The 24,333-nt window shown below is 39.9% G+C and overlaps 2 protein-coding genes across 2 annotated transcripts in view; one reads left to right on the top strand and one right to left on the bottom strand.

Annotated features, from left to right (window-relative positions):
* mrnip (MRN complex interacting protein) overlaps window positions 1-3,913 on the top strand; it is a 5,936-nt gene extending 2,023 nt beyond the window's left edge. The window contains exons 4-7 of the mRNA XM_077217246.1: window positions 1,582-1,651; window positions 1,722-1,855; window positions 2,455-2,560; window positions 3,330-3,913. Coding sequence (XP_077073361.1) covers window positions 1,582-1,651; window positions 1,722-1,855; window positions 2,455-2,560; window positions 3,330-3,812 — 793 coding nt within the window. The 3' untranslated portion in view covers window positions 3,813-3,913. The remainder of the gene's footprint in view (window positions 1-1,581; window positions 1,652-1,721; window positions 1,856-2,454; window positions 2,561-3,329) is intronic.
* Window positions 3,914-5,864: 1,951 nt separating this feature from the next.
* On the bottom strand, window positions 5,865-17,653 carry sqstm1 (sequestosome 1). Its single transcript, XM_077217247.1, has 8 exons — window positions 17,346-17,653; window positions 16,834-16,929; window positions 14,264-14,565; window positions 12,645-12,807; window positions 11,824-11,904; window positions 11,529-11,707; window positions 10,104-10,326; window positions 5,865-6,793 (listed from the first exon to the last, which is right to left on the bottom strand). The coding sequence occupies exons 1-8, from the start codon at window positions 17,512-17,514 to the stop codon at window positions 6,639-6,641; spliced, it is 1,368 nt and encodes a 455-aa protein (XP_077073362.1). The 5' UTR covers window positions 17,515-17,653; the 3' UTR covers window positions 5,865-6,638.
* Between the last annotated feature and the right edge of the window lie 6,680 nt (window positions 17,654-24,333).

Consider the following 24,333-nt stretch of genomic DNA (forward strand, 5'->3'; position numbering starts at 1 on the left):
CCTGACCAGCGGACGCGGCAGCTCCGTGCCGCCTTCCCCTGAATCGCCATTAGCCTGCGGCTATCCGGCTAGAGAAGAGATATATATCTTTTTTGATTACTTCTGTGTGTTCGCCATCGTGACACTCTAGGAAGTTAAAAGAAAGAGCAAATTTCTACCACGGTGTTGTTGCAAATTCCGCGCTCCAGATGTACTTGCGTGAAGCTGACGGACACAGCGTGTCTGGGACTCGCCCACACAGAGACTGCGCTCAACAAGGGCGGCTGTCCGCACTGCGAGAGCTTGCCCATCTCCATCCTGTGCTCACGGCTAGCTCTCCTTTTGGACGGTGACCCAGCCTCCCGCACTCCCTCCTTCCTGCCCTCCTCGAGCCGCGACGGAAGAAGCAACAGGCCCAGTCCGGCCCTGTCCCCGCGTGCCTCGCTTTCTCCTCGCGAAACCCCCTCGCAGACGGATCTATGCCCCTCCTCTCTAGCGGCAGGACGCGTCTCGTTCAGCGATGACGGCCTGTCTCTGTCTGCAACTGAGGCTGAAGACTGGGCGGCTCGACAGCTGACCCGCCCCTCAACCCCAAGCCAGCGGAGATGTGCCGGAGCGAGCGGGACGCTGAACTAATTTGTGTGTACAAGTGTACAAATCTTAATCATCATTAAAAAAAAAAAGTTTTAATATACACTACCGTTCAAAAGTTTGGGGTCGGTAAGGTTTTTAATGTTTTTAAAAGAGGTCACTTATGCTCACCAAGGCTGCATTTATTTGATTAGAATAATACTTCACAATATTACTGGGTTTTTTTTTTTGTATTTTTTAATGTAAATCATCAGTTTTCTATGTGAATATATAGTAAAGTGTAATTTATTCCTGTGATCAAAGCTGAATTTTCAGCATCATTACTCCAGTCTTCAGTGTCACATGATCCTTCAGAAATCACTATAATATGATGATTTGATGGTCAGGAAACATTTATGATTATTATCGATGTTAAAAACAGTTGTGCTGCTTCAGATTTTTGTGCAAACCGTGATTCATTTTTTTCAGAATTCTTTGTAAGTTCAAGAGAAAAGCATTTAATTAAATAATAAATATTTTGCATCATTATAAATGTCTTTACTGTCACTTTTGATCAATTTAATGTGTTCTGAAGAAAAGTATTAATTTCTTTAATAAGAAAATAATCGTATTCACCCCAAACTTTTGAACGGTAGTGTATATATTTTTCAAGGTAAACACTGTATTTATTATCTTGTCATAAAAAGGTAAAATTATCTGATATTTTAAGAGACTTTTTCCTGCATGATTGTTTGCACCACATGACTGATTAGTAGACAAAAGTTTTCAAAAATAATTAAGATGTAAAGTAGTTCTGTTAATCAAGATTTTAATTATTTTATGATATCAGGACAGTTCAACCCTGATATTTTTTACTTTTCACCCCAAACATATAAAAAAGGAATTTTAAAACAGAAATTCATAAAAAGCTCATCATGACTATGAAATGCCGTTTTAATGCAAAGCATTTTTGCATAAATGAATGTGTTAAAGAAAGTGAGCTTCACATTTGCCTAACTCGATGTTTTAAAGGGAACAGGATGATGAGGATGAGGAAGATGTTCATGAAGGCCTGGATCGAGATCAGGAGAATACATCACAGGTAAAGCTCTGATGAACATCATCATGAAGAGAGAAACTCTGTGTTTGTCATATTTCTGTGCCTGTAACAGGAAGTGTGTCATCATGTGAGCCGCTGGAGTAAATACAGCGCTCCCACATCTGAGTGTCCAGACGAAGAAGAGGAGGAGGAAGAGGACCCACACGTTTATACAGAAACACAGAGATTCAGAAGCCAGGGAACCAGGTCCGTTTCATTTATTATCAAGGCTAAATACTGTGGCTATTAACTCTTTCCCGGCCGCTGACGAGTTCTCTGGTGTTTACCAGGAAACACTTCCCTGATGATGAGGTTTTACAGCTTTCAGTGTTCACTGTTATACTGTAGGGGGCGCTATTACACAGTACAGTATCTCCTGATCGAAACACTGCAGAAGAAGAAACTGATGTTCTGCTTCTGGTTATGATCATCGCTCTGAAAAAGCGATTTCTCCGTTTTTTTGCTCAAAATGCTGCTTTTTGTGTTGTTTACAAGCAGAGACTGTGTTCTTTCATTTAATATATATTAAGTTGACGGTGGCAACCTTTGTTTTTTTAAAAACACTGGGGAAATAGTGGAAAAACTTGTAATTATGTATATATATATATATATATATATATATATATATATATATATATTAATACTTTATATATATATAAATAATAAAAACAAAGAATCTCAGCACAGAAGTATCATAGAATTTTTTTCATTTGTCTTGTATTTTCAGACTTTATTATTAACTTTGTTTATTATTAAATGTTGTAAAGAAATAGTAATGTTTAACTGTATTTAGTTTTTGTAAACAGGAAAAGGAAGAAGGTCTGCGGTGTAAAGTGTTCTTCTGGCCCGTATGATGTGTGTGAGGAACAGGAGTCCTGGACCGGCTGTTCTGGGTTCAACACGCCGGATCCGGTAACACACACACACACACACATCTGCACAATACCCTAATTTAGTAGAAACCCATTTCACTCTTGCTGTGTCCCAGTTTGCCTACTACAGTACGCCCTAAAAGTGTGTCCTCTTTTTGTGAAGAAAAAGCAGATACTAGTGACTGTGTGTATCAGAAGAGTACACAAGCTTTGGCACACATGATCACATCACACAATCACATCTTTAACACTTGCTCTCTGTCGCATAGTTACACGCATCCTGTCACTCAAACTGACCTGTCAATCATCTTGTCAAAGATAAAATCCTCCACATTTCATTTAATTTCCTACAGTATCGGAGAGAAATACATGTTGATCTGCAGTCTTTAATGTGGAGACTCTCCTCATATTAATGCAGAATGATGCATTTAAAAGTTAATGGCCAAACGGATCTTTATAAAAGTCCACATGGTTATTGCAGATGAAATATAACACGGATAACATTACATTAATATTTTTCTGTCAGGTTAAACTGATTAGTCACTCAAAGCTTTATCTAAAACTCTCGCCATCGGTCGCACACATCCGCCATTTTTTGTAGTTTTTTAACACTTTTTACTCGTGTTTGTAGTTCCTCCTCGAATTATTGATTTAAACTGTGTTATTGTGGCCCGCCACTGTTACTGAGGACTTCTGACACACTCTTTAACACACTCTGCTTTTGGACACACTTACTCTAATCTCACACACTGTTCAGGATAGCGTGGACATTGAGACGCAGGGACTGACTTCTTGTGTCTCTATCGCAGCACGACAGGAGGTTCAGTTCAGGGTCAGGTGACACGACACATCTCCCATCATCCCGTCAGGCTGTGTACAGCTCCACACACACACACACAGTGGAAACCCCTGGATATAAACCAGCTGTCGCGGTGAGCAGGCCTAGCGTAGCCCCTCCAGCTCCTGCGCGTCACAGGTCTGAGCAGGACTCCAGGTGGGATCAGTTCCTCCGTGCTGTTCGAGATGAGGAGGAGGAGGATGAAGCTCATACGTCCCCTCAGTGCAGGGATAACACACTGATGGAGGAGTGTGAAGAGCGCAGAGCTCCTCCCGATGATGAGACGTGTGTGTGGGACGTTCCTGCGGACGGGCGTTTCTCCAGTGAAGCCAGCGGTCACACACACACACACACACACACACACACGCCTTCAGTCTGGGAACCGGCCAACACCCCGACGCTTCCTTATAACCCCCTGTTTCTCACCGAGGAAGACTTCGACGACACCTTTTGAAGAATAAGATGCTCTATAGCTGAAACATTTTCCTTTAAGGATGTTTAACAAACAAAGTTGTGTGATGTTTCAATGTTCTCTTCAATAAATATAAAAATGCATTGGTTGTTAAAGGAGACATTTCATGTAAGTCTGAGTTTGTCTGTGTGTAAGAGCTATAATCCGGTGCTTAGACACAGAAAACATGAAAAGTGAAACCCAGTATCTTTGTTCTGGTGAGTCTTTCTCTGCGAGCATGGCAAAAAAATAAGCCGATCAGATTTCATTCAGGAAGGGGATCTTATTATAATATTACCGGCTCTTAATCTGCACGTTTACACACACACACACGGCATTTGGTTTCTCGAGCGACAACAGTGACCAGTTCTAATGCAACGATCCAGCAAAGCCTGAAACTGTTCTGTCGTTGAGACGAGCACTGAACACTATTGACCAGAACATGTCAGCGCTGTCTTATAAACACCTCAGGAACTGTGGACACTTGTGTAGAAGTTCAACATGATGATGAGATGATCAGTGTAACTCCACAACAACTACATAAATGTCCAGTTGACCACTACATCAACCATCCACTAACATTCAGAAACTCCTCCTGAGTCTCTCCGTACGGCTGCACTCGCTGCTGGTTATTCTGGGATTCTGGATGAGTGAGATCGGCCTGTTTTGTTATTCCCGGAGTTTCTGAAGCTCGTGTAAAGACTCCGCCCTCTTCTGAATGGAGGCGGAGCTGAAGCTCGTGTAAAGACTCCGCCCTCTTCTGAACGGAGGCGGAGCTGAAGCTCGTGTAAAGACTCCGCCCTCTTCTGAATGGAGGCGGAGCTGAAGCTTGTGTAAAGACTCCGCCCTCTTCTGAACGGAGGCGGAGCTGAAGCTCGTGTAAAGACTCCGCCCTCTTCTGAACAGAGGCGGAGCTGAAGCTTGTGTAAAGACTCCGCCCTCTTCTGAACAGAGGCGGAGCTGAAGCTCGTGTAAAGACTCCGCCCTCTTCTGAACAGAGGCGGAGCTGAAGCTTGTGTAAAGACTCCGCCCTCTTCTGAACAGAGGCGGAGCTGAAGCTCGTGTAAAGACTCCACCCTCTTCTGAACGGAGGCGGAGCTGAAGCTCGTGTAAAGACTCCGCCCTCTTCTGAACGGAGGCGGACCTGAAGCTCGTGTAAAGACTCCGCCCTCTTCTGAACAGAGGCGGAGCTGAAGCTCGTGTAAAGACTCCGCCCTCTTCTGAACGGAGGCGGAGCAAATGCTCATTTGCATTTAAAGAGACACAAAAACGATGTGTTTTTGCTCACAGCCAATAAGGGGCAACTTTGACAAGCTATAATAAATGATCTGGTATTTTAAGCTGAAATTTCAGACACATTCTGGGGACACCAGAGATTTATATTACATCTTGTGAAAGGGGCTTAATATGTCCCCTTTAGAGCCCCACTGAAGTGCCTTGATACGCACAGCTTTGTTTGATGCGATTATGTAATTTCCACTGAAACAGGAAGCTAAGGCGGGACATTGAATGGCTCCTCCCCCTTTTCAAAAAGCCAATAGTGTTTAGTTTACCTCAGACTGACAGCACCATGGAAGCGACCCTGAGCGCTGATGATGCGCTGGATTCAATAAATTCTAGTCATTTTATTCTTAACCAGCGTACAGTTGGAGAACAGAATAAAACTGGAGCGTTTGAGCAGCCGAACACACACTTCTCTAACACTATTGCTCTGTGACGAGCCAACGCTCGCTTTGACCAGGTGGTGTTTATAGCACAGGGGGCGGAGCTTCAGATTCTAGAGAGCATCTGATTGGACAGAAGATGTGATGAGAACCTGAAGTCCGCGATGATGTCATAACAGTCCGAGATCCAATTTAGCGGAAGAGAAAGTTTTGAATGGTTATATCTCGTAAATGCAAATTTTGTCTTTGTTTTGGAACACAGCAGCTTATTCATAACCTAACATGTTCATACTAAAAGCTACAAGAAAGTAAATTTTTATTTCAGGGGGCCTTTAAACTGTTTCCCAAAGTCTTGCACATTGAGAGAAAAAAAAATACAAATACAACAAAATTTGAGAAGCTTTTTATTGCGTAGAGAAATGACAGGAAGTTTAGAAGACCAACAGTGACATTCACCAGATTCTGTTTATCCATAACTTTTCAAAATTAAAATACAACCCAGGTTTCTGCTTTAACTAAAAACTCAGCTTATTGATTATGGAAATGCAAATAAAACATCCATAAACTGCGATTATACAAATATAGATCTTTACTTAACAACAACCTTTAATTAATATGCATATATGATGATGATAATGATCATTAATAGCATGAAGTGTTCTAATGACAGAAATGTTGAATATATATATATATATATATATATTTTGCATAAAAGGCCAATAATGAACTTAAGTATGTGCTAGTCACCTGAGTTATCCTCGTTATCCTGGCAAAACTTTACAATAAGGTTCATTACTTAACATTATTTAACTTCTTAAGTTAATATGAACTAAGAATGAACAATACTTCAATAGCATGTATTAATCTTAGTTAATGTTCATTTCAGCACTTTACTAGTACTTTACTAGTATTTTTTAATACTAATATTAAAATCAAATGTTGTATTTGTTAAGATAAATGCACTGTGAACTAACCTGAAAAAACAATATGACTATTTTTATTAACTAACATTAACAAAGATTAATAAACACTTGTATTTCTCATGGTTAGTTTATGTTTGTTAATACATAAACTAATGTTGACAACTGAAACCTTATTGTAAAGCGTTCCCTGAACATGTACGGTATATGAAGTGTGTAACGGCCGAGAGTAGAGCAGTGTGTCTCTACTTGCGAGGGGTTTTGCAGTACTGGATGGTGTCGAGAGCCGAGCCGATGTCGAAGCCCTTGGCGTGCAGGAGTCGTGTCAGCCAGCCGCCCTCGTCACTGAAGCCCATCGACAGCATCTGAGAGAGGGACTCCACCAGCCGCGGGTCCGCGTCTGGGGACACACACACTCATTAAACTGGGCTGGACTTTAAAAACAGAAAAGTGTACGTGTGCCAAAGAATATTCAGACGAATAAACCCGTGTGTACGCCAGAACCTGCGCAAAAATCCCTTTATAAACCCAGAGTGTGTTCACATGCGTCTCCTCCCCGAAATAACCATATATGAGCTGCAGATCCTCATTTGCATATGCATATATTTATCCACATGATGCCATGTTTAACAGTACAAGACATTATGAAAATATGAGATACAGACAGTTCATTGATAAAAATCATTTAGTAGCCGATCCTTGCCTTGTTTATTAATAAATCAATCAAATAGTATAAAATACATTATAGAGAAAGTTTCTCAATCTTTTCCACTGGCCGAATAGTATTTTTAATTGCTTTATGTTTTTAATGGAAACTGATGGGCCTTATTGATCATTATTAGCGTGTGAATATTTCCTCGGATCATGAGTTCTGCTGTTATCATGCGCTCAGCAAACATTAAAACAGCATGACACAGGAAAAGTGTTCAAAAGCATCGCATTCACTACTAATATTTATATTTATTACAATATAAAGAAAGGAACTTCTCTGTAATGATTTCATGTAATTCAAGTGCTTAACTCCATTAATGAGAATGGCATGTTTAATCTAAATGTGTATATCAGAAGTAAAACAGAGTTTAAATCAATCTTTTATGCATTTAAACTGTTATTGTGAACATGCACAGTATTTATGATTAGGACTGAATATGAATATTAAAGTGGTTTTGCTTCAACAGTTCCTCAGATCTCCATCAGTGTCTCTAATGTTCGTACGCATGTCTTGTGCGTTTCTATAAACCACACCTTGTGTGTGTGTCGTGGCGTACGGCTCTTTCAGGGCCGGTTTGTGCAAGGTTATTAACGAGGACTGTTTCCTCAGTGAGATTTACACTGGCTATTTTAGTAGTATGAAAAACAAACCGGTTATTCAAACGATCACATGGAGTAAGCAGTTCTTCTGCTGGTTCCCCGTCACTTTCATCTGACGCAAACTCTGCATTAGGGGTCGACCGATGTGTGATTTTCAGGGCCGATACCGATTATTACAGATCAAGTAGACCGATAACCAGGGCCACACGCAATCTGCGGACTTTTTTGTGATTTCTGTGCTGAATTTTTGGAAAAATCTGCGGAATTATGCGGAATGGTTTTAATAATTGTGTGTGTGTATATATATATATATATATATATATATATATATATATATATATATATATATATATATATATATACACACACAATAAAATATATTATTGTTTATAGCAATATATATATATGACATTTTTTTAGCATTTATTTTTTGTTGCATTTTTGGAAAAATCTGTGGAATTATTTTAAATTTGTTAAAAAGATCTTAGAGTATTAGAAATGAAAACATTACAAACTATTCACTTAACTTTTATTTGAGGTTCACAATACAAATTCAAATAGAACTTTTATTTTGACGGGTTTCTGAGTGTATCTGATGATGAAATGCTGGAGATGAGCGCGTACTTGAGTATGTATAGTACACAAACCTACGGCGCTCATTTTCCCTTTCTGTTGTGACGGCGAGCGGATTTGAGATGCTCCAGTGCCGTCTGTCACCTCAGGTAATCAACATAGTGTTGACAGTCTTTACAAAACATAACTCCCCCATTCTCATAAATAAATAAAAAACGTTCGCAAATTATTTAGCTCTGTCCTGTGCTGTGATTTTTGCAGACGTTTCCTTAATTCCTCTTTATTCAGTTTTATTTTAGACATTTTAAACATTCACTTTCTCATAAAAAAATTAAACATCAATCAGCGCAGCCTGCTACCCCTCACAATCGCACACGCGCAAGTTGTACTTGTCAATGATGGTCGGGCACTACTACAATCTGCGGAAGTCTGCGGGCGCGTATTCCGTGTGGGCCTGCCGATAACCGATATTTTAAAACCGATATATAGCCTATGTCTGGTGTAAAAATGTAAGTTAATGTCAAAATTAAGAATAACAAAGAGTTTTGACAAATACTTTCTTTAAATTATTTTAAACATATATTTAAATCTGAGAACTGTTAATAATGACATTATTATTACTAATAATAATAATAACTAAAACAAAATGTGCAGGGAGCACCCAGCAGCATTCTGTAAAACTTAAAGACTCTATTTTAATCGTTAAATTAAATTTTAGTAATCAAAAAGTATTTCTTATTCATTTAAATCATCAAACGTATTCAATTTGTTTACAGTTTAACAAAAATTACATGTTTAAGGCCCTATGAAAAAACGAACTTTTATTTTGACGGGTTGCCGGGGAGATCTTTGCGTTTCTGTGTGTTTATGATATGACGAGAACTTTTCTCAGTTGAAGCTTTAAAAAGCTCATGAAGTGACTAAGCGGCTCTGGAGATGATGTTTATGCAATCATGTCCTCATATAATGATGCGGCTGAGGCTGAAAACAGTGCAAGCGTCACGCGTGCTCCAGTGTGTGTGTGTGTGTGTGTGGTAAATGAAATCACGCGTCTGCACCATTCATTTAGAGACATATTTAAATGGTCTTTTTGCGGTTTGAAATTCGATTTGTTTTGTACTGACCTGCTTTTTATTAATTCATCAAGAAGTTGACAAATTCCGTGACATTCCGCTTTATACAGTAAATTCAGTTTTTATGACTGGATTCCGCGATTCGGTCCGTGTTTTCTGCATCGCGGAGATCACATGACACTATTATATTGAGGTGTTTTGCCACTTCAGTGTAGTAATTTATTGCTACTTCAGCAAAGTCTGCTGCTGCCTTAACTTTGAGAGACAAGACAACTGATGCGTGATCAGTGCAGCAGCTCCAGTCAGCGAGTGCTGTCGGTGTGAGTGCTAAACTTTCTGTGCCTTCAGCTTTCCGCATTGATTGGCCGGACTCGTGACTCCCAACAAATCAGATGTGCGGGACATTGCATTGGTCTAGTCTACAGAGTGGTGAGTTCCGACAGAGGTGGCTGCGTCAGAGCCAAATATAGCGCATTTCAAAATTAAATTATTTTATCGGAAAATCGGTTTTGAAAATGGCCGATACCGATAACCATAAAATGCTCAATATCGGCGCCAATAATCGGTCGACCCCTACTCTGCATATTCTTGCTTATAAATATTGAAGATTTCTACATTGTGATATTAATTATTGTATCTATAATTAGTGGTTTATGATCAGACAACTCTGATTGGCCATTACATTCAGAAGGTCACCAGATTCATGTGTGATTGGTGATAGTGTTTAATGCTGCAGAAAGAAGCAGCACATACCTTGAGGCAGGTGTGGGTACAGCGCCGCCTCGCGCAGGCCCGTGGGTCCCTGTGTGTTTTTGGTGCTGGTGCTGGTGCTGCTGCTGGTGCTGGCGCTGGTGTTCAGTGGTCCTGCGTGACCCGGCCCGTCCTCCTCCACCCTCAGGGACTGCAGTTCTCCTGTGGATGGGTCCACCTCTTTCGAGCTCAGGTGAGTCCACTCCTCATCGCTGCCCTGCTCTTTCTGTCCGCCAGGAGCAAGAACACAACAGCTCAGTGTTACAGGATCTGTGGGCTTCAGCTCATGCTGCGATATCACAGTACTGTATACCAGGGCTTGATATCAACTTTAGCTCAGCACCCACTGTGGCTAGACGTCCAATTTTGATCATGATACCATGGGGAAAAACTGCTATATATATATATATACACATTTTGGTAACAATAAATACTGTAACAAATGTATTGCACATTGTTAGTTCATGTTAGTTAATACATTAACTAGTGTTAACTAATGAACCTTACTATAAAGTGTTACCAATATTTTCAATATTACCTCATAATTTGGCAGTTGTATATTAGGCTGCTGTCACTTTAAGAGCTGGGGCACGGATCCATTATACTGTTACACAAGTGTTTTCTTTCTCAACTGGTTACGTTCACTTAAAACAGAACTGACTGTGTTTACGTGAATACTCATTAAGACCAGCATTTTGGCATTATTTTGTATGTATTCGACTGTTTAAGCGCCACAAGCAGCAGAAAAGAGCTCAGTGTAGTGCTGAGAGGCGCTTTATGTGCGTGTACTTTGGGTTTGAGCACAAAATCTGCGGGAATGAGAACAATTATGCTCAATACACAATCCCACACTGAAATTCAAGCCCTGTAACAGCAACAATACTGATCCGGAGCGGATGAAGTGAGGGGAGGGTGTGTGTGTGGAATGAGAAAGTGTAGCTAGTATTGTGTCCCTTGCGAAAGAGTTTCTGATATTTCAGTATAGAAATGTTTTTGACAACACTAGATTGCACTTAGTTTATTCTTTCAGGTGTTTTTGTAAAACACTATAATTGAAAATGTATATTATATAAAATTCAACCGGCCACAGTGGCTAGCAGGAGTGATAGCGTTACACACCACTGATGAAATACACACGCATGTGTGTTAATGTCAAACCCTCCTGTGTATTCTCAAGCCCTCCAGCTCTGTGTGTGAGCGTGTGTGTGTGTGTGTGTTTATGAGAGAGCGTGTGAGCGTGTGTGCTTGCATGTGTGAGCGTGTGTGTGTGCATGCATGTGCGTGTGTGTGTGTGTGTGTGTGTTTGTGTGAGAGCGTGTGTGTGTGTTTGCATGTGTGAGCGTGTGTGTGTGTGTGTGTGTGAGAGTGTGTGTGTGAGAGTGTGAGTGTGTTAGTGGCAGTGTGTGTGTGTGTGCGTGCGTGCATCACCTTGGCGCCCTCACTCAGGCTCTCTTCAGTGCTCTGGCTGCCGGGGCCGGACCCGCGGGACAGAAGGCCCACACACCCGCTGTCGGAGCGAGCGCTGGACGGGCCGCTGGAGGCCGCAGGAGTCGTGTTCACCGAGGCCCGCTTGCCCGCGTGCTCCACGTCGATGTCCACGTCTATCCCTGCGGAGGACACACATTATTATCAGAGAAGCGTCCGGGTGTGTGTGTGTGTATATAATATATATTATTATAACTAATGATGCTGGGAAAGCTGAGGAACCCGTGCAGGGACTGACCCAGAGGACTCAACATGGCCGCCACTTCTTCTCCGATGTTCTTCAGGTACTGCATGTTAGCCTGAGCAGAGCCAGCCGCACCTGTGCAGGAACACAGGGAGACCTTCGTCTACAGCATTTGAGCTCATACTTCATATATACACTGCAGTTCAAAGTTTGGGATCGGTAAGATTTTAATGTTTTTAAAGAGTGTTCTGCTCACTAAGGCTGCATTTATTTGATTAAAAATACAAAAACAATTATATTGTTAAATATTATGACAATTTAAAATAACTTTTTCCATTTTAAAATATTCCTGTGATCAAAGCTGAATTTTCAGCATCATTACTCCAGGCTTCAGTGTCACATGATCCTTCAAAAATAACTATAATATGATGATCAAGAAACATTTATGATTATTATCAGTGTTGAAAACAGTTGTGTACAAATTTTTTTCAGGATTTTTTGATGAATATACAATTTCAGTTTATCTCAGCATTCTTAGAAAGTTCAAAAGAACAGCATTTATCTGAAATAAAATCTTTTGTAACATTAAACACTACCGTTCAAAAGTTTGGGGTCATTTTTGGTAGCACTTTGTTTTACAGTCCTGTTTCGCATGAAAATGCTATGCACTTATTGTAGTAATGACACTAACTAGTTACTAACCCTGAACCTACCCCTAAACCTTAACTTAACCCATGTAGTTACCTTACACTACTCATTACTTTTGTGGTAAGAGCACTGCAAGTACACATACTGTAAAATAAAGTGTTACCGAATTTTTTTTAAAAAATTTTTGGGGGGGGGGGGGGGGTTATAAATCAATACTTGTATCTCACCGTCAGTGTTTTCAGGAGCGTCCTGGTTCTGGTCTCTGGATGGGTTCTGCTGAGCCTGGTGTTGGGCCTGAGCTTGAGCATTAGCATTAGCATTAGCATGAGCCTGGCTATTCGCCCACATGCAGTGTCTCATCTTACGCCAAACCTTCCCACGAGGAAACCACTGCACACAAAAGCTCTCGTTTAATCAATGTTCACATTATTATTTGAAAAACAAAATGTATGCATTAAAAAAGAGCTGCAACTAACAATTATTTTGATAATCGATTAGTTGGCCGATTTTTCTTCGATTAATCAGATTAAAAGCCCCCTAGCTCTTTCTTTTCTTTTTTTTGACAAAACGCACTATTCCACGTCCTGGCCAAAGCTGTCCTTCAAACTCATGTGCAAACTGAATGCTATGAAAACAGTGAATATATATCTATATCTATGTGCAAAAGAGCTATAAAGCAAAAGGACAGTTTAAATCCCTACATTACAAATGAAGATAATAATAAAGATAATAAATAAAAACACAAACTCAGTGTTAGCAGATTAGAGGACTGTTCTGCAGGAACACACACATCCACTGTTACTGTCATTTATATATCATGTAAATATTAGAAACGTCTAACATATACATTTATTTACACACAGTTACCATTATCATACAATACTTGAATAACAAATACTAAAATGTTGATTTTTAAACCTAAATTTAACGTCCAACAACAGATATTTCAGGAAAATGAATATTTTAGCTCTGAATATTAACGGTCTTCCTCTATAACGCGCCAGCATCATTCAGTAAAGTCTGGAGTTCAGCGCAGACTGTCAGGACGAGCATTCATTCTCAATGGAAATACTCGTGTGGATTTGTATTACAGGTAAGGATATAAGTTTTGTGCTGAGGACACACATCACACATTAAACAGCACACACATCTGTCATAGCGCCTGTTAAACATCACGCCTGAAGCCTTAAATAAAGAGTTTGGTGTTTCGGGCATCTTGGATCCCGCATCAGCTCACTCGGTTTCCAACACTATTTTTAGATGCATTTTGTCCATAGAAACGCGTTATTCAGTGCTGTGATTTTAGTTTTCCGTACACGCGACTAATCGATAATGGCGTTCCTTGTCGATGATGTCATTCTGGATTAGGGCTGAACGATATTGAAGAAAAATGCGATATGCGGTAGCCTAACTCATTAAATAACGCGATATTCAATACGATAATGCTTAAAGTGTGTAAAATAAACTTAAAGTATCTATTATATAACCTACAATACGTTTCCACATTCTTTTTGTGACAAGAAAACATCCTACAGTTTCTGAAAGTGAACAGCAGTGTTTTACTGATGCTTAATAAGTAAGTATTTTAACATCAGAATAAACCAAAATAAAATCCGGCTTAGTTTTCACTGTAATAATTAAATATATACTGAATCTTATTAAAGCTACAGAAGTTATTCAGCCGAGAGCAGCGAGTGATTTTCTCTTCATCTTCTGTGCATGACCCCAGTTATTGCAAGCCGTTGCGATATGCATATCGTGATTACATTTGCGATATTTCGATAACTTTGATATTGTGCAGCCCTATTATGGATGTTATGGCTGAGTGATTGCAGCTGGGCATCACCTCGAACATGTTGCTCATGGGGTGGAAGATGGGCAGCAGCGCGTGCTCCGTGTGGAGGCCCTTGCTCTGGCAGGACGAGCACAGGTCGTAGTCCGGGCACGACGTGCACTTGAAGCGGGTCCCCAGCACCGGCCCCTCGCAGCCGTCACACGTCACCCCGGGGTGCACCAGCGGGGGGTGCTGGGGGTGCGGGCCCATGTGAGCGGGTCCTGGGGGGGTAAAGTGGGCCGCTCCGTGAGGCCCGGGGAACGAGAACCCGGGGAACCCGTGAGGAGAGGAATCACGTCTGTGCTCCTTTCTTTCTGAAAAACACATGACAGGGTTGTTATTAATTGGAGATGTTTGTGTCTAGTATGGTCAAACGATGTCCTTGTTACATATGTTATATGTACTTACCATAGTAATAACAGTAAATTATGCATAATGCAACTAATCCTCAACCTAATCCTACCGTAAACCTATAGTAAGTACATAATACTTAAATGTATAATTGCACTGTAACAATGACACCTTAAAATAAAGTGCAACCGTGAATTTCTATTTGCATTCTTTGCATTTAATGTGCATTTTACACTTTTCCCACCAAAAGAGATTATAATACATTGTACATATTATTATGTAAGTGGCCATTAGCAGGAAACAGACATTATAGTGTTCTAGGCCTCAAATGCAAAGAATGAACTCAAGAACACCATTTAAAGGTGAAAATCCAGCTTTTAATGTTGTTTATATGTCTATGTGGTGTTTTTAATATGCTTTAAGACAAACCATGTGTAAATTCATAAGTCGACAGCATTGCTGAGTATTTTCTGCTTAAAACTGCAGTGAACCAAAGACAGTCTCAAAAACACGCTTTGAAATCGCTGGTGTTTCTGACGTCACAAACTACCTTGTAACCAATCAGATCAACGTGTGATCGTCAACGAGTGGATCTCTGAGTGAGTGAGTGAGTGAGTGAGTGGAGGCGGGGCTCATTTGCATATTCATATAACCGCGTATGCTAAATGAGGCAAGGGTGTCGAGTTACATTCAAGATATTTATGGCATGAAGAACATTTTTTTCAAGGACATTTTTTTTTTAAATATGTAATTTTGGTGATCAAAGATGAGTTTTATGGGATAAAATTATTGACTACAGGGGGACTTTAACAAAAACATTAAATCCTAAAAAAAACAGCCAGGTAGTGTAACCATCAGGTAAAAAAGTATTTCCCTGGAATACTCCTGTGCACACATTTGTTTAAACAAGTTTCTTATAGTTACAATATTTGACGTGAACTAACCAAGCCTTTTCATAAATCACATACTTTTACAACATCTACTGACTCTGAAATATGAGTGAAAAGAGTTGCACGTCAGAACTCAATGCATTCATTAAACAGCAGGTGAACAGAAGACAACTGACACCGGAGGTTCAGTGACAACATGAAAGCGGTGTGTCCAGATTACATGCATACTATACAGTGTCTACTGTAGTAGGGCCTTAACACTCGTCGAGAAGAGGCTCAGTCGAACAAGTTTAAATTAGTTCGGTTAGTCGCAGAAATAATGTACAGATCATTAACACCGCTGGTCCATGTGATGATGATGTCAGAAAATCAAACGTTTGCACTTTCATTCATCATCATCAAACATTGCTTATGATGTGAAGTAGCTTAATGTTAGTCACTTTACACGGTCAGGCTCTAACATTAATGTAACATAGATAATGTACACTCTTATTAGAGGCATATCCAGAGTGTGGAAGCTAGATTAGCATTGGAGACTGCAACACTTAATGTGCATTTCTGTCTATAGGTTCACTATACAGTGGAGATGACGAGTCGGTGTCATCAACTGTTTACAGCCTACACTGACTCAGAAAACATCAATAAATTATCAGAAGTTATTTAAATTAATATCAAACGTGCCGCTACTAATGTATGACTACACACATCTTTAGTCGTGGGCAGTTTTATGAAGTTAGCTCTTATTCAGAACAAGCTCCTCCTCAGAGTGTGGTTTAGGACACACAGTCATAAAAGTTTAATGGGTCTCAGTGATACTTCCTGTTTATGGTTTTCTGGACACATGACCACAAAATGGCTCTGTGCATTGTGATCTGGCTTTGGTTTTATTACTTTTTTTCCAGTTACACAACCTAATCATTGTTTTTAATATTTTCAATGTTCATAATAGAAGAGTGTAACTGTGTATTGAAAATTGTAGTGAAGCCATGGTGTGTTTAAACTGCATTTATGAGTAGCTTAATAGAGCCATAAAATTAGAGAACCACATTACTTGACACTTGTAAGGTGAAGCGAGGCTTTGCCTAATATACATCTGACAGGGTCAGTTGTTTTTTACATTTTATTTTGAAAAAACATGAAGTACTGCCAGTGTTGTGTCTAAACTCGAGAGGCGTGATAGAAGTTAGAATCATCTGTTGAGTTGCAACAGATGATGATGTGTCATAAGTTCTTGAAGTTAAGCAATATTTAAATGTGAACCAAACTGCACTAAAATATATGTGACTAGATATATAATAGTTTCCAGTAATGAGAGGTTTAATGTATGCGAATGTGACTTACGCTTGATGAAGAGCCGGAAGGTGTCATCCTTCACCAAAGCCAAACCCATCATCAGCTCATTGTCAGAGGAGAACGCGATCAGGTCACCGTCCTCATCTACACAGAACAAGAGTTACACACGTCACCATTATGATGATCATGTTTACATTTCATGAAGATTCTGTCAATGTCCTTCACTGGATATAACAATCATTTCACATGACTTGTCATTTAACAGCATTATAATGCTCACAAAACTTTGTATTAGGATGTCAATACGCAACAAAATAATATATATTTTACAATATATTACCATATAAAAAACGAAAACTGATATATTTTATTTTGAAGAGATTAATTTTCCTAAAAGAGACAGTTATATGTTGACAGTTTTGTCACTTTATGGAATTTCATTTAGACTTCGTGTATTGAAGTTCAAACATCATGTTAAGCTGTTTAAATTGAGAAATGACAGTAATAGTATGTTTAACGCAAATACAGGTACGATACATTTTTAAAACAATCTGACGTACCTTTATATTGCATTTGAAAGGGCGCAGTCCCGAGACCGACAAAAACATCGAGCACTTTTCTCTTCAAATACTCATAACTTGTTGACACGTCCTGATCCACAGCGAAGCGACGGATCTCCTTGTTGCAGTCGTCCTTCCCGAGCAGGTAAGCTTTCACGGTCATCGACATTTTAGCGAAAATATCGTGTTTAACCGAACCTGTAGACGTGTTGCGCAGCAGAAATCCTCTTCTTGAGCGTGAACCTTGAGTGCGTGAGAGTTCGTGAGAATGCGTTTCTTCCTCAACACTCAGTTCCGTATATACTCCTGCGACGTCATATGCAAATCCATGCGCGCGTTCAGCCAATCGTAGATGCGAGCGCACTTTGGAGGCGTGGCCTCGCGCGTCTCACAGGACAGAGTTCATGTTGACTTTGATCATGTGAGTCGCATTACAAAACAGAGTGGACTGAGGAGGAATGACATGGCAATATATGAGGGGAAATTCCCTGTGAATCACACACAGCATCACAGCCAAACAATACAGGTCACGCTCGTGATATTAATAAACATACTGTTCACATAGGCTATTCACTTTTTACAAATGGTAGCTACATTTATAACTCGGTCGTTTTGAGACAGGGAATGCCACACAAACTCTCTCTACAGCTGTATAATAATATAGTTAAACACATGTTTTATATTCATTAATTTAAATATTGATATATATGATATATATATTATTTTGATGTAATGGTTGTTTTCCCACACGTGTGATACTGCTGTGTCAGTGTGATGTGAGCATGAACTCTGTTCATACATCATTCGAGCTGATGTATTTCTGCTACAGTAAATAAAGTGCTGTGTCATCATGAATGCCTCCATCGACACACATTCAGTAAGCTTGAGAATTCATCAAGTAATAAGTAGGCCTATTTAAAGAGCAGTGGTGTTCTGAAATGAGGAGGCAAAGTCCTCACAGGTTTTAAAATATTTATATATATATATATATATATATATAATGTACATTCATATCCCAGTTACACTTAATTTTGTCATTTTCCTGACTAAATAAACATTACATCAAAAAAGAGAAACCAAATTCTATTGTTTTCTCTGTCTTGGTTTCTTCCATCTAAATTCTAATACAATTCAAATTTATTTATTTTTACATTAATTATATAATTAATGTTCTATTTATTAAAACCAGGTATAAATCACATCAATTTACTTTTTAAGTATTTTTACTTGTATTCCAAAAATAATAACTAAAGGCAGTAACAAAATATATATATATTTATTTGTGAACTGATGTTCACTTATTTTCGGATCATCATTATCAAGCTCAGTAACTGATCACAGACACATTAAAGATTAATTTCACCAAGCTGATTGACCACTAAAAACCCAGTCATCGTGTTTTTAGGACATTTCGAGTTTGATTTGGACGTGGCATAAAACGGTTATATCCAAGTATCTGATTTGTTTACTCACTTTTTAATCAGTCTTCATATTAACACCATACGGTTGTTCATTCAGGCCAATTCACGAATGCGCAAAAAAACCTTGTGGGATTTATTGCACGAACCAATCATATCCAATCATAACCAATCATATCCAATCATACCCAACCACAAACAATCATATCCAATCACAGCGCAATGGAGGCATTGCCTCCTGTCACGTGACTTTCCCCCATTCATTCTCAATAAGCAACATTTTGTAATATTTGCATTGTTTTATTTTTGTAATATGGTTAATTTCCCATCCATTACTCCCTCCTATATATATATATATATATATATATATATGTGTTGATTTGTATATAGTCTACGTACAGAAATGGACCGCTTGCACTGAGTTTGGTGACGCACTTCCGTCACTGGAAATAGTACGTCTGACTTATTTCCGGTTATGTTTACTTTCAATGTACTGTGGTCAATGAGATAAACAAACACCACCTAAAATGACTGTCCACAATAAGATTTAAAATTTGGCAATTTCTATTGACAGGAGAAGGTATATTCTGATGTTTACTGTGTGCAGAATTTTCCAAACTTATGAACATGAAGTTTTAATCCAACCCAAGCCGATCTGAGAAAGCAGCGGGTGTTAAACACACGCTGTTATTTCACCACAGGGCGTCAATAGCCGTGTTTCCATTACCCTTCAAATTGCGCAAATTGAAATTGCGAATTGAAAATACGTCCAATGGAAACGCGTCAATTTCGCAAAAAGTCCCATTTATCGCAAAAAAGTTTTTACGCTCGCATGAGGTGGTTTTTCAGGCAATTCTGAAAATAAATATTTTGCAAAACTGCAATGGAAACAGTTTTTGCGCATTTACAGGTCACCTGACGTAGAAGACGCGTGTGTTTGGACAGAATACGAGAGAGTTCTTTATTAAATTCATAAAAGACAAAAAAATTACAGGAATACTGAATTCTAAACCTCAAAGAAATGCCACAATGTATCAAGAGCTTGAAGCAGATACGAGTGAGAAACACCAGCCGCTCACAGTATAAGGGTCTTTCCTTATCATTAATGCTTGGATAACACACATACGTCTCCAAAGTATACGTCATGTGACCTAATCAGTGACTGAATGAATGCAATTTGTGTGGCAGTCAGAGAGACTGGTTGTATTTCGTGTGTTGTCTGTGTGCTCTGCTAACAGGTTATGGGCCCAGATAGCGTATAGTTTGGGTATTAAGGCGCCGGGTTTGCGTGAGAAGAGACCCACTGATATGAGTAAGGGGAAGCCAGCGGTAACAGCGAGTGCTGGTCAAGACGAGTCTTCAACGGAGATGAGAAGAGTTATGAGTTACGGGAGACTAAATTTTTGGGTCACCTTTGTCTGCAGGGACTGAAAGAGAGTATTTTAAATGAGCCTTCTGATGAAGATGAGGGAGATGAGGAAGATGGCGAAGTCTATGCGGAGCTACAGTTCCTGATGACGAGAGCCTGTCGCTGGTCATGAAGAAGCAGCAGACGACGGACATGCGGCGCTGGAGAAGCCCTGGGTAATAAGCTTGTACACTCAGCTAACTTCACTGCAGAAGTCTCCCAGTGAGGGTGTTACGCTATATGTCATCAGAGCCGAGACTGCAATCACTGCTTTGAGAAATGAGTGACGGACTTTTGGCAATGGTTTCGAAAGGACTTCCAGAAACATTTAAGCCATTTTCTATCCATGTTACTCAGAGCGATGATAAAATGACTTTTGCAGAATTTAAAACAAGGCTTCGAAGTTATGAGAAACATTGAAAACATGCGGATAACTGCATCCGGGGACAATGTAATGAAAGCAAGAGCACAGCTTGGAACGAAACCCAGTTTAGCTGACTGTGGGTCTGCCCGTGCTGACACTGTCTGTGTGCGGCACAAGAGGCCATAAAGCAAGGACATGCCAGCGTAATCAGAGGTGCAAGCAATGCTAAAGCATCACTCACAACGGTGCAGCCTGCAGGCGGAGAAAGCAGCGTGGTAACCCACTAAAAGTGTCGGAGTAGACGGGTGATGAGGAGTGTGTTATGAAGAGGAGAGGAGAGGCCTAATGCTGGATGCAGGTACTTCACACATCATCACATCATCAGTTGACATCAGCAGTTTCCAGGCGGACACACACTGCTGATGGCACGCCAGGCAGGAGTGTGTTTGGTGGACAGCAGAGGACGGCGTTTCAAAACAACACAGAGAAACATGCTGTACATCCCAACATATCCACAGGACATCTTCCCTGAGAAGGGGAACGGAGCAACAGAGATCTTCAGAGAAGCAAAGAACGGACCGTATTCCCCATACACAACAAACTGTACTATCTACACACAATAGACTATTAATGTGTTGACCAATGTAAAAAATTTATAACTTACAGACATGGCATGAGATGTTAGGTCATTGCAATTATGGGGATATAATTAAGCTGGAGAATGTTGTTGATGGTAGAGGAGACAAACCTGTCCCACGTTGTGAGATCTGCACACAAGGGAAGTTTATTGACACTAGGAACAGAAGGCCAGATGCGAGAGCCAAAGAAGCCCTAGATATGATACACACTGATTTAGCAGGACCTATAGACCCAGTGTCCGGAGACGGACATATGCATTATCTTTCACAGATGATTATTCTAGTGCGGTGTTTGTGTATTTTTGAGAAACAAGAGTGACACAACGATTCCTAGCTGATATGGCTCCATATGGGAAAGTGAGATGCATCATGTCTGAATGGGCCAGAGTTCACAGGGAGTGAGGCATGATTGAGTGTGGTATATGCCCCCGTTTACACGTAAACCCCGTTTTTATCACAGAAAACGATTATTTCTAAAAACTCCGGCCAAAGTGGAGATTTCTGATAACGCCGGTTATGTGTTGCCGTGTCAACTGGCACTTCTCAATCGTCACATTATGCGCCAGAAAATGATTAACGTCATGTGAGCGCCCAGTTTGGCATAGTTATGATGGCGCCCGACAGCGTATTTATGAGGGTTGATGTAAATTACAACTTTTTTGAAAACGATGTTGTGTGCACAGTGTTATTATTGAAAACAGGGGGGGTTACGCTTACCAACATGACAAAGGAAAGCTGGACTCGAGGTGTGAGAGGCATTTTTGTAGGACATGACAAGAATAGTCCAGAATACATGATCTATTATCTTGATAGCAAGAAAATACAGAAACACAGACTAGTTGAGTTGTACCCAAAATGAGTACTGAGGCAGACATGACACTGATTGATGGCGATTATGGTGATTTTGGGGTCATGAATAATCCTGGAGAATCGGGAAAAGGCCCTGAAGTTAATCTGGAAAGTTCTCAGGAAGGCGTCACAGTAAAAGTGCCAGTAGTGTGCAAGAACTCAACACAAATAGATGTCGATGTACAAAGGAGAAATCCTGCCAGAGAGAGGAAAAGACCAGGTTATTTAAGTGATTATGTTTGTGGTTTTGAAGGTGATGTTGCTGACATTGATTATTGATACAGACTTGTATGCAATATACCCCGGACACACAAGAAGCCGTAACATCAGTGAGTGCAGATGAGTGGGTTAAGGCTATGGATGAAGAGATGAAATCATTAAAGGAAAGTGTCACTTTTACCCTGATCAGTCTACCTGACGGTAAAGCATTCGTGGGGGTGAACGGGTTTATGCAATCCAGAAGAATAATGATGGAAATGTGCCAAAGCTTATAGTCAAGAGAGAGGTGAACTATCAGACTCTTTCTCCAAGGAACACGTGATTGTTCATCAGATGGATGTGACGACAGCATACTTACATGCGCCAATAGAGTGTGACATTTATATGAAACAGCCAGAGGGTTACGAGGTAAAAGCTCAAGTAATGCTAAACTGGTGTATAAACTGGGAAAATCACTGGACTGAAACAGTCGGGCAGGAACTGGAGCAGAATGTTGCATGAGTATTTATGTGAAATCAAGTTTGTTCAAAAGCCAGCTGATCATTGTGTTTACACAAAGGTTACAGAAACTGAGAAAGTTTTCATAATCACATATGGGTTGATGACATGATTATTGCAGCCAACATTATGAATGTGCTCAATGGTGTGAAAGAGATGCTCAGGGCAAAGTTTACAATAAAGGAAAATTGACACATTTTCTTGGCATTGATTATGAGCAAGATCTTGATTGTGTTCAAATGTCACAACATGGATATATTGAGAAAATACTTGGAAAATTGTATGTCCCGAGCTACTCCCTGCGGGAATGAGTGATGTCAGAGAATACAGGGAAGTAGTAGGTGGCTTAATCTACCCGGCAACACGTGCAAGGCCAGACCTCAGTTTTGTAATAAGTAAACTGTTACAGAACTGTGCTACAGAAAAGGTGGAAATGAGAACTCGATGCATACAGCGATGCGAATTAAGCAGCTGATGGACCTGATAGATATAAGAACTACGTGTTACTGCGTTAGCCTAAACAAAACAGGTCCATTGGTCTCATGGAAGAGCAAAAGGCAGCCCACTGTTGCTCTGTGTATCCCATTTAGGCCTAAAACGCCTGCTAAAAAAGGCCTTTTTATGCCTAAGTACTTTTCTGTAAACCCCCTTCCAGAACCTAAGGGTTTCCAGAAATATTTGTCAAAATTTGTCAAAGCCTACTAAAATCTTCATTTCTCAGGGTCTATATTAGATAAAAACATGGAATGAAAAGCATTTGAGAGTTTACTTATTTGGCTTTCAACTTGACTGACTTGCTTGACTACGCGCAGATTCACAATCCGGTCTTAAAGGTAAACACACAGATGTGTGATCCGGTTTGAATGGGATATGTATATGGCAGTGGCTGCGACTGTACAGGAGTGTTTATACCTACAGCAAATAACATTGATGGTCTGAAATATGAATCTAGAGTCTATGAAGACAATCAGCCTTAGCAAATAATCCTGTGTATAGACAGAGATGTAAACATGTGGACATTAAGTACCATTTTGTGCGGTCTGTAATAAAGGAGGGCAGGATTAGTCTGGATACTGTCCAATTGATGATACGGTTGCAGATGTACTAACAAAACCAGCATGAAATTTAACTCATTTATGTTTGGTGTATGAACTTTGTATACTTATTTCAAAATGATAAAATATAAATGTGAGAGCAAGTGGGGGTGTTAAGATGTATAAGTATTATGCTCTCATTTATATTTGTTTAACCAATATAAGTATACATCATGTGTATCAGTAGCCTATACCTCACACTGCAAAGTATACGCCATGTGACCTAATCAGTGACTCAATGAATGCATGTGTTTAAATAAAGTGTGTCAGTCAGAGAGACTGGTTGTTGAGAAAAAGTGTGGTGTTGTCTGTGTACTCTGCTAACAGTAACTTATACTACAAACTAGAAAAGTCAAGTCACCTTTATTTCTGCAGTGATTTATACAATATAGATCGTTTAAAATCAGCTTCACAGTAACAAACAGGGAAATAATGATCATGGATGTAAACCTCATCAAATATGAGACAAATTCAATTCCTCTAAAGAGACAAGTCAGCTG

The sequence above is a fragment of the Siphateles boraxobius genome, unplaced genomic scaffold (assembly GCF_051911475.1).
Source record: "Siphateles boraxobius isolate OS27281-9 unplaced genomic scaffold, OSU_SipBor_1 70, whole genome shotgun sequence".
In the NCBI taxonomy this organism is placed as follows: Eukaryota; Metazoa; Chordata; class Actinopteri; order Cypriniformes; family Leuciscidae; genus Siphateles; species Siphateles boraxobius.